Source organism: Monopterus albus, unplaced genomic scaffold (genome assembly GCF_001952655.1).
Source record: "Monopterus albus unplaced genomic scaffold, M_albus_1.0 scaffold172.1, whole genome shotgun sequence".
NCBI lineage: Eukaryota > Metazoa > Chordata > Actinopteri > Synbranchiformes > Synbranchidae > Monopterus > Monopterus albus.
In genome coordinates, this window is record NW_018128052.1 from 2,821,629 (window position 1) to 2,832,322 (window position 10,694).

A 10,694-nucleotide genomic window follows, 5' to 3' on the forward strand; every position below is an offset into this window, starting at 1 on the left:
AAAAAAAACAGTACCCTGTCCACACTTGTCACAAATGACTATCTCATTGGGTTCCTCTGAAGCTTCGTCCTGGCATATGGAGCACACAATGTCATCGTCCTCATCATCCTCTTCATCTTCAACCCCTGAAATGGACAGAGAGCTAGCCATTATACAGGAAAATAAGCACGTTGATCTGTGTTTTGACAACATCAACAATGAAGTGACTATAGGGACTACTTTTGTGATTGAGGGGGAAAAAGGGGGTCTGGATTATTCTGAGTAATCAGGATGCCAAAACACACATTTTCAAATCTGTAAATGTTTTTTTGATGCAGTGAGAACAAAACTAAATTCTATTCATTTGTAGTACTGATGTCTCAGCAGAAACCTAAGAAAATGTTTGTTTTTTTAGGATAGTGCAGGAACTGACCCTGTAAAGAGTAACCTAATAGTTTGTTGCATTTGTAATCACACTGAACAGGAATGTCACGATGTATTAAAACACCACAAAGAGACTTCTACATCACTGCTACAAAATGATAACTTCAACCACTGGAGGTCAGCAGAAAACAAGATATTCAACTGCTATTAACTTCTTTAAACCATAATACAGCACTGAACAACACGTGGATCAGCTCAATTTTAAAAAAGTCAGTATGTAAAAAATAAATGTCCAAGTAAATGGTGGCTGTCATAAATATGTTGTCACAAATCATGTCAAGTTTTACTACAAAGGAAATCTGTGTCATATTTCCATTTTAATTGAATGGTCTGGAAGTGGATGTCTGTGCACTGCTGCCCTACTGATGCCAGACACTGTGGACAGTTAACTGTCAGCTGCAAAGTGGGGAGATAAGTCAGGCAGAAGTAGGCACACAGGGGTGTGGACAGTACAATAACAATTCAGGATTTCAAGTAAAATTTCTATTAAAAACTATGGAATTTACCATGCAGGTGGAGCCAGGCAATAAAATGGCACATAGAGTTAAGATTCCCCGCAAATGATCAAGAACTGCATTTTTACTTAAGTGCCAGATACTTCACAAACATGCAGGACTTGGGGCTGAAAGAACTTACCTGTCTGAATATCCTTCCAAAGAACCCAAGACTTTGATCGATCCTCAAAAACCACAAAGCATCGCTGCTTGTCCCGATCTATCTGAAAAAGCCATGACAAACAGGTCTGATGTGGTTCTAAAACCTACACTGTTCTTACAGCCTCAATGCCAAGCCTCAAGTTTGAGTATAGGAATCTGGTGGCATTATGACAGAAAACTAAGTACAGTTCCAGAAGAAGTGCTTCCCTCTCACTAACCTTTGTGATTGTCCCCAAGTAGAACAAACCATCTGACCACCGAGCCAAGACATCCTGTCCCTCTGTAAACCCGGAAGACATCCCGTCATCTCCATACTCCCCCCTAGCAGAGAGGCTCACAGTGGACAGGGACACCGCCTGCTGCTGCCGCTGGGGGTGAGCTCTGTGATGGACAGACAGGTGATCCACAACCCCTGTGTCTCTGAAAAACAGGGAGAGGCGATGAAAGAGGCATGCATTTAAAATAGGGAACCAAGTGAATCATATGTTACAGCATTTTCTAGGACATGTCATTCACAGTCTCAGTATGTTTTCCTGACAGTGTGCTTGGAGTTTCATTCACAACAATGAATTACGTACGTGTTTTTTTCATTGAGTCAGGGTAAAAATGTAGGTACAACACGGTCTAAGCTCAAAAGAAATTCTATGCAGCTAAAATTGTGACTCCGTGGAAATGGTCCTGCATATCTAAAGATAAGGGAAGATATAATGTTATGTGCTAGAGAAGAGCTTAAGGTAAAATGCATGCCACTTCCCCTCCAGTGGATACAAACAACACAGGCGCTAGATTATACTCATGATTAACTTTAAGCTAATGTCACTACCCAGACATAACAAATGCCATTGACAGTTTGTCAGTTGTACTTATATAAACATATAAACATTTGATATCGTTTTTATATTATGCTGCAAACATTACTCACAGAATGTGTTAGAGATTTAACCTAAATTTTATTTATTTATTTTTCCCTGTGTGCTTTTAGCCTCTGTCCCTAAGTCTGCGGTTCCCTTTGTTCGGATACCGAGTGAGCATGATCAATGCCAACGACAAGACAGGATAAAAAGACAGCACCGCTTGTTAAAATACAGTTTTGTATAGTTAGCAACCAGTTCTGATTGTTAGCATGAATAATCCTCCCACAAAGCCGTAACCCTGGCCAGGTCACTGACCGTCGGACCCGGACCCACACCCCCCAACATGAGGAAAACATGATGACAACAATACCTCATTCGGTCACCTCCGCTTCTACAAATAACTCGTATGACAAAAATACTGATCAGGGATGGCCGCGGTTATCCCGCTCCTTTTGTCGCAGAATTTATTTCAAAAGTATATCACGAAAACTTGTGTCTGCTTCAGAAAATAACAAACGGTTCATTTTCCCCCAGCATGTTCGCCATTTTGGCTTCCCGCTGATGATCGGGGAGTGCATTGTGGGAAGCTCTTAAACGACTGCTGCTGGCTGTTACGTACACCTTTTTTCAAACATTTGAAATTGTAGGCAGGGCATTTACCAAGCAGAGTATATCCGCCCCTTAAAGAAGCAAATAGTGTATTTATTTTTGGTCAAATGTGGCATCTTTTCTGTTGAGTTTCTTCTGCCTGTGTGGATAAAGACGCAACATTATTACTAAACGCTCAGATGTTTCGTACATTAAACGTGATTATTCAATGCGCACAAAACTTTAAAGTCGCGGTATTTCATAAACTAAAGCAAACTTTGGCCACACGCTGTTGTTGCACCATCATGTACTATTGAATATTGTCAGGCAGGACATTTTTAATTTGGGTGTGATGACCGGAAGTTGTGTTTTGTCGTTAGAGCACCATTTAAACAATATGGCTTTTATTTTGAAAGACTTGGCGTATTTTAGTCCTATTAGTAGCTTGACCCGATCACAGCTTTACTTTGGAAAACACAATGTAACTTAACAATCCGATAACAGCACAGATCCATAAATACATTTTGACCAACGCTGTCGTCAGTTTGGTTGGAGAACTGAAACGTTTTTTTGTTTTTTTGGTAGAGGAAGAAGTTGCGCCTGCGCAAAGGCTGAACATACAGTTGTTTCCCCAGGTTGAGGTTTGTTGCTGATTCGCTTGAAGATCAGCCGCTGTTGGAAAAACACAGCCGATGTACAGTCAAGTCCCGTATCAGAGCGATCCACAGGGATAAGACAAATCGACAGTCTAGGCCGTGGATTATACTGGGGCTGAAATCGTGCATGATGCATTTATTTCTGCAGGTTTAGTAAACGAGATGAGTCTTTTGATGTGGATGCTGCTCTCTTGCACGTATTTTGGATGATTCCCTACAGCCACGTCAACGAATTGAGATGATCTATTTTTGTGATGGCGAAGAGTCTGTTTCCTCGGGCCTGGGTGAAAAAGTCTTTTTACTTCCAGGTAATCCTTGCTTTGGTTATCGGTATGCATACTGCGGCTTGTAGAAATCGACTGCGAGCCCATCTAATGGGGTCCTCCTGGTGTCACATCAGACTGACAGCTGGCACTCAGGCTGCTTCGGGAATGTAACCGCATATGAAAAATTAGCTTAGTCTTTGCTGATCCAGACAGGTTAGTAAAAAATCAGAGTGCAGGCCTAGCTCTAAGAGTGTGTGTGGAAAACTATAACCCAAGCCAGACAGAAGGAGACCAGGACTGAGGAGCTGTCTCACATTCACTCACTCACATCTCGCAGTTGTTTCATCACCATAGTGCCAGTAATCGTTTTGGTTGGATAAAAAGGGTTAAACCCTCAGCTTTCGGAACCAGTGACCTGCTGACAGCAAATACTTATAAGTATACTACACTGAATAAGGGGATTATGCAAGAGGAAGTGAGTACAGTGTTGTTTTTGCAAGACAAAACCTGTTGCTGCATTATGATATATAGTACAGTCTGATTTTCATATCCCACACTTGTACATACACTGAGATGCACATGCAACACTATATGCTGTAGTGGTTTTTTTGTCCAGAGGTGATTTCTATACCTAGAAAAAGTGAACAAAGTGTGCTTATATTTGTGGACACATTGGTTGCATATGTGTTTTTATACTGTATTGTGTCATTCATAAGGGTTGCATCTATTCCAGTGTTGGCACAGAGTTTATTTCATAAAAATTTATGTACAAGGATAGCCACCATTTTGGGGTTGGTATAGGCTACAACGGTTTCACAAATTTGTCCTTTCTGTAGCCCACTTGGAGCTTTCCTTCTAAACCAAGTAGTATCGTCTTATATTTAAGTAAAAGTTCAGCACACAATATAATGTAGAGTCACTTATGCCAAGTCTAAAAACAAGTCTTGTCATGGGTTTTGTTGCTATGTTAGTAGTAGCAACTGGCAGAGGCAGGGGTTACAGAACATGGTGTCTGGTTTACACCAACGTCCACAGGGTTGTTCAGTTGACAGGTTTACAGTGTTATCTGAGAACTTTGCTGAATACAACCGGTTTTCATCAGTGTATGTTCCAGATTTGAAGGGGTCCGATGTTTTGATTGTACTGAAGTTATCCAGTTAACTCAGTATCCAGTTTCGTGGAGCAAGCCCAGCTGCCATCCTACAGCTCCTGTTCTGGATGAAACCACACGGCCACTGAACTTCTGAACATCCGCATGACTCAAGTAGGGCAGATGGCTTTTGAATTTCACACCTTTTCTTGCAGTACCAGAGTTCAGGAAGTCACATGAAAGCCAGCTTCAGAATTTGTGGCATTCTATTTTGTTTGTTGGGCCTTTTTGATGTCAACATTGCAACTCTTATATTGTGTAAACCATGCTCTGTTTTGCAGACTTAGATATTAGGAAGGGTTTGATCGGCCTGTAAAGACATGTTTCCACTCTGGGATGCAGTCTGCTGGAATCAGTGGCATCTCAGCTGGAGACCAGCACACAAGCTCTGTCCCGTAGAGTTCTGTGGGCTGGAAAAGAAAAGGATAACAGCCAAATGTCTGGCCAACATCCTCCAAACTCAACATGAAATGTGAGGGTTCCTAAAGCAACAGGCTTTAATATGCACAATGTATAAAGATGTGATACTGTAGGTTCTTTGTCTCTGATGCTGTGACTGCACAATAACACAGTCAATACTTCATGAGGGTTCATGTTGTGTAACTGAATCTGTTGACAGCCAGTAACCCTACAGTTTGCACTATGGTGTTTGTACTATCTGACTGTGCACACTCCACTGAACTGCAACACCAGCTCCTATTATCCTCAGTAGTTTGCATCTCACACAACCTCATCTGTGTTATACTACCAGGGTGTATCTGTGTTATACTACCAGGGTGTAAATGAAGGATTAAGCTCTTTTGCTCCTCAGGTTTCACTTCTTTAACCTAACAACTTAATTATGTATTTCTACAAACACTGAGACAGACGGGTAAACAACGTGCACACATGACCCGAAGTCACCCGTCTTTTACAAACTGTCTTTCATCTCACCATACTGTCTGTGTGAGTTTGTTGCACATACATTTTCTGTGCTCAGCACTTTCATATACACCAACACAGCCAGTTCTGATAGTAGCATGCAGAGAGTTTGTACTGCCCAGATACCTCCGGTTCGCTCCCTTGAGGCCACACTATCTGATCATGTCTTCAGAACACAGAGGATTTAAAAGATGTCTGCTCAGCCTGAAGACACCGTTAAAACACACTCCTACTGACGACTTGATGGAATGCACCAAAGAAATTTGGGGGCAGGAAAGTTACGGTCTTCCTGTATCCTCTCTCAGATTTTCTGTTAAGTCTGTATAGTTGAGAGTGGGGATTTGTGAAATTTGAGCCATGGACCTCATTAGGGTTTTATTTAGGTTTTTAAAACTCACAAAGAAGAAAATTATATGCCTTAAAAATCTATAACCAGTCTGAACTGATGGCAGTAATTTGAACCATCTGATTGCCTTAATCCAGGTGCAGCATGTATGGACCCAAAACAGATTTTACACTGTACAGTTATCGCAGCAGATCAAACATCCCTGTCTCACTGAGTGCATATTTTGTTATTTGGAAACAGTGCTTAAGGTGAATGGAGAACCACAGCACGCTGCCAGTGCACATACAGTATAAGCTGCTGCTCCCATGTAATCAGAGTGAGAATCAGAAATAACATCATCCTCCCAAGTGCAGTTACACTTGCACTCATTTGAGAAAACCTAACTGCAGTTTTTTTTTTTGGTAAATTGCATAGTAGGGCTGAAACCGAAACTTTGCCCTAACTTCTCGTTTACGGTTCTACTTTTCCCCCTGACAACAGTAGTCACTTCCTGCCTGCACTGCTGAGATTATTTGGTTAACTGAATATCAGTTTTGATAAACACAGACACAGTGGTTGAGTAGTTTTATAACATAAAAGGAAAACTTCAGCTGTTCGGAAGCAATTTTAAGAAATCACCCTTGGCCCCAGTAACTTTTAGTGGTAAACCTTTAGCCATGCAGTGTCTCTCTGCTGCTTTTTTTCTACAAACTTGGTCCAGAGTGTAATATCTCAGCAACTATCATGTGGATTTCAGTGAAAATGTTTTGATATTTGTGCTCCTCAGAGAATTGATCATGTATTACTGTGGTGATCCCCTGACTTTTTATGCAGGGCAGCCATGTAGTTGATGAGGTTTGATCACGACAACTATGGATAAATTAAATGAAATATAGCACATTATGTATATTCATGGTGCCCAGAGGATGAATCATTCCTTTCACATTTCAACTAGCATCATTGTGAGGACACATCTTCAGTTCGTGGTCACAGTGACCTTTGCTAACATGCTACCATCGAGCTTGAACAGACCCAGACTAAGCAGCTAGCATGTTGTAAACTGCTGTCATGATTAACACAGCTATCAATTTGTCCTTCCTTCACTCACCGGCCACTTTATTGGGTACACCTGCACAACTGTATACACTTCAATGCAAAAGTTCCCCCTTAACATCTGTGTTTCTGAAGTTTAAAATGTTTGAGTTTAACTATATGTTTATTATTGAGGTCATACTTAAAGGTGATGTTGTACTGGACTACATTGTATTTAGAGGTGTCTCTACATTCTTGTCCTCCCCAGCTACATACAGTATATGAGAGGGCCAGAATATTAGGACAGTTTGTCCAAACTTGTGGTTGATAGTCTATTTACTGTATATATAAAGAGAGAGAAAGCTGCCAGTCTGACTAACAGCCAGGTAGAGTTCAGGATTTGTGGATGTTAAATGTTTCATTGATATTCGTTGTATTTCTGTTTCTGCTTTCCCTTCATAGGCTCGACTCTCCTTTGTTCGGGTGAAGTACCTGTTCCTTACATGGCTGGCTGTGTTGGTGGGGAGCTGGGTGCTCTATGTGCAGTACTCTGCTTACACAGAGCTTTGCAGAGGACACGAGTGCAAGAACGCCATTGTGAGTAATGGTTTTGTTGGATCATGTCATTTATTTGTTCAGATGCTGTTAATCTGAACATAGTTTGGTAAAAAGTCCTTTACAAAACTTGTTCGCATCAGGAAAACCTGGACCACAGGTTGTTAAACTATCAAGTCAAGGTGTAATCTGAGTTCTACGGGGCAACTGTGTCTGAGTAAAAATACTTCTTACCTATAAAGTAACATTCTTATATTGGATAATAAAACTAAAAGGACACACTTGTCTGCCTTTTGTCTTCAAGTGTGATAAATACAGGAGGGGAATAATCGATGGCTCTGCCTGCAGCAGTCTGTGTGACAAAGAAACACTCTACATGGGCAGGTGTCTGTCAACACTGCCAAACAACCAGGTAGGAAATATTTACTTCCTGTTAAACATGTCTTCTGTAAAAGAACAATGTTGGATTCAACTGTTTACGTTTAACAGTGATCCTACCCTATGACTAAGGCATGGCTGACTGGCTCTAATCTGATTATTTGTCATGTTCACCATGTTAAATGTTTGTTTGGTGCCCCACTGTCAGGTTTACACAGGAAGCTGGGGAGACCGTGATGGGATTATCCGCTGTAAATTGGGAGAGGTTGTGCATTATGAGCTGGGCGAGGAGCCGGAGCCACGGAGAGAGGCCTCCATGTTCGACAAGCCCACCAGAGGCACATCAGTGCAAAAGTTCAGAGAGATGGTCTTTAATCACGTCAAGGTAAAGCATCACGGACTCAGAAAGGTTTAGATGGAACTGAATATGTGACATGACAGACCAAAGGCCAAAACGAGCATCTCTGTCTGTTGTCTTTCTTCATCTCTCAGTCTAAGCTTGGAGAGCAGGCTAACCTTGCCAACCTCATCAGTCAGATCCTGTCTGTTGCCGATGGCAACAAAGATGGACGGGTGTCACTGCCAGAAGCCCGCTCTACATGGGCCCTTCTGCAGATGGACGAGGTAGGCTATAATAACAGGCCAATGAATAAGAAAATTAACCATTATGTTGTTTTGTCTTATAATGTCTTTTTGCTCATTGTGCAAACAGATTTCTGTTTTGTTCTTTGAGGTGCTGCTAGGTTTGCTGCTTCAGGACCGTGGACACACTCCACGCCTCCTTGGCTACTGTGGGGACCTGTATATGATGGAGCGAGTCCCCTACAGGCCCCTGTATGGTTTGTCTCTACCCTGGCCGCTCGTGTCCTGGGTACCTAGCGGCATGCAGCGCAGTATGGACCAGTGGTTTACCCCCTCATGGCCTCACAAAGCTAAGATCTCCATGGGTCTGCTGGAGCTGGTGGAGGACATCTTCCATGGCACCTACGGCAGCTTCCTCATCTGCGACCTTGCCGCGGTGCACTTTGGTTACACTGAGCGCCATGAACTCCGTCTTACCAACACCCGAGCAGTTGTTCCTGAGGATGAGTTCAGACGCACTATGCGAGTGCTGAAGTGTGAGACAGATGCTGACTGTGTATATGGGGTGGACTGCCGGACGTCATGTGACGTGTCGGAAAAACTGTGCATGGAGGAGCCAGTCCAGCCAAACTTGGCAAAGGCATGTAGTGCATTGAAGGATTACCTCCTGCGTGGGGCACCGTCAGCGATGAGAGAGGAACTGGAACGGCAGCTGTATGCCTGTATGGCTCTGAAGGGTAATGCTGGACAGATGAACATGGAGCACTCACTTATCCTCAATAATCTGAAGGCTCTGCTGTGGAGACAGATCTCGCATACAAAAGACTCGTGACGAGGTGAAGGTGAAGAAATCCTCCTGTGATTGTGCCAGTCAGTTCCTCACATGGAGCTGAGGATTAAAGATGCTGTGATTTAGGAGTAACAATTTTAATGAAATATATTTTAGCCGCTCTCAACACTTCTGAATGAACCGACAGAAACTTTACCTCCTCAGTCCCAGTTTCGCTCTAGTTACACTCATAAACTCTGCCCCAAACCACAACCAAAAAGACAAAGAGAAAAATGTCCACACATGAGATTTACTAAGCAAAACCAGCTACGTTTCGACTAACATGGTCTTTGTCTGGCATATAATCAAGAAGTTGGCTGTATAAATAGGACAGCACAACCACACCACATTAGGGAATCACAAGGTGCAAGGAAACTGTTTGATATACAGTAAATCTATTTTTGTGTTTTGTATTTTCTTTTTTCTGTGGATTTAATTGTTTCAGATTGTTTGTACTTTGAGCTGTCTCCTTCTATTGGTGTTATTTGGATTCAGCATTTTATTTTGACTTTTTGAGACTGATTAATTATGATCTATTAATCAGGGCAAATAGTTCTGTAGTGTATTATGACTGTTGGTATTGATGTCTCCGTGTGCCGTGTTATTCCCTAATTATGGGTGTGGTCACGTTGTCCTACACTATTTATAGATGCTACTTGTGTCTTCTTATTTGCCAGACAAAGACTACGTTGGTCGAAACTTAGCTTGTTTTGCTTAATAAATCTATAGCGTAGTGTGCAGACAATTCTTTTCTCTTTTCAGTCCTGGACCTGTGTCCAAGTTGGATTGGATGTGCACATAAGGTAAGTGTGACTTGCAGGAGGAGGCGTGTCTTGTTGTGGCATAACGCCATAGGAGGTGGGTTTGCGGGCATTTCTCACATATCTCATGACGAACTGACACGTTATATCCGTCTTGGCAGTTCACAGAAATACTTTTGACTTTGAAAATCTGAAACAACCAGAACGATTGCATGCTACCATCAGTATATTATACTGTTCACCGTAGTGGAACATTAGGAAGGCACCGCTGGAAAAAGTTTATTTTGATAATGTAAAGCTGATGGCTTTTGTCAGGCCTCTGTATGATAAACTGAGGCAGTTTAACCTCAAAACAGACAATGTGATGGTATTTCTCTATCAGTATTCCACAGGTCACATACTGTGTATTGGTGTGCTTCATCATGCTGCACATTTAACACCTGCAACTGTAGTGATATAATCAATGCTGCACCGACAACAAAGATTTACAGTGGGTACGGAAAGTATTCAGACCCCCTTAAATTTTTCTCTTTGTTATATTGCAGCCATATGCTAAAATCATTTAAGTTCATTTTTTCCTCATTAATGTACACACAGCACCCCATATTGACAGAAAAACACAGAATTTGACATTTTTGCAGATTTATTAAAAAAGAAAAACTGAAATATCACATGGTCATAAGTATTCAGACCCTTTGCTCAGTATTTAGTAGAAGCA

At 41.8% G+C, this 10,694-nt stretch overlaps 2 protein-coding genes across 4 annotated transcripts in view; one reads left to right on the forward strand and one right to left on the reverse strand.

The window, feature by feature from the left end:
- Window positions 1-2,517, reverse strand: part of mtf2 (metal response element binding transcription factor 2) — a 10,603-nt gene extending 8,086 nt beyond the window's left edge. For 2 of the 3 annotated variants that reach the window (XM_020616070.1, XM_020616069.1), the window contains exons 1-4: window positions 2,304-2,517; window positions 1,298-1,499; window positions 1,060-1,141; window positions 15-125 (exon numbers count right to left, since the gene is read on the reverse strand). In XM_020616070.1, the coding sequence (XP_020471726.1) occupies window positions 15-125; window positions 1,060-1,141; window positions 1,298-1,499; window positions 2,304-2,308 (400 nt within the window). In that variant the 5' untranslated portion in view covers window positions 2,309-2,517. The remainder of the gene's footprint in view (window positions 1-14; window positions 126-1,059; window positions 1,142-1,297; window positions 1,500-2,303) is intronic. The other variant, XM_020616071.1, reaches the window with a different exon arrangement.
- Window positions 2,518-2,655: 138 nt separating this feature from the next.
- dipk1aa (divergent protein kinase domain 1Aa) lies at window positions 2,656-10,495 on the forward strand. Its single transcript, XM_020616072.1, has 6 exons — window positions 2,656-3,485; window positions 7,334-7,468; window positions 7,731-7,838; window positions 8,013-8,189; window positions 8,297-8,428; window positions 8,538-10,495. Exons 1-6 carry the CDS (start codon window positions 3,432-3,434, stop codon window positions 9,216-9,218), a joined length of 1,287 nt encoding a protein of 428 aa, XP_020471728.1. The 5' UTR covers window positions 2,656-3,431; the 3' UTR covers window positions 9,219-10,495.
- Window positions 10,496-10,694: the final 199 nt, after the last annotated feature.

What these genes read in the sequence shown, in the direction of transcription:
- dipk1aa (XM_020616072.1), top strand. Translation starts at nt 3,432, where the DNA reads ATGGCGAAGAGTCTGTTTCCTCGGGCCTGGGTGAAAAAGTCTTTTTAC. An exon ending in ACGAGTGCAAGAACGCCATT is followed by an intron (nt 7,469 to 7,730) that starts GTGAGTAATGGT and finishes TTTGTCTTCAAG; the next exon opens with TGTGATAAATACAGGAGGGG. An exon ending in TGGTCTTTAATCACGTCAAG is followed by an intron (nt 8,190 to 8,296) that starts GTAAAGCATCAC and finishes TTCATCTCTCAG; the next exon opens with TCTAAGCTTGGAGAGCAGGC.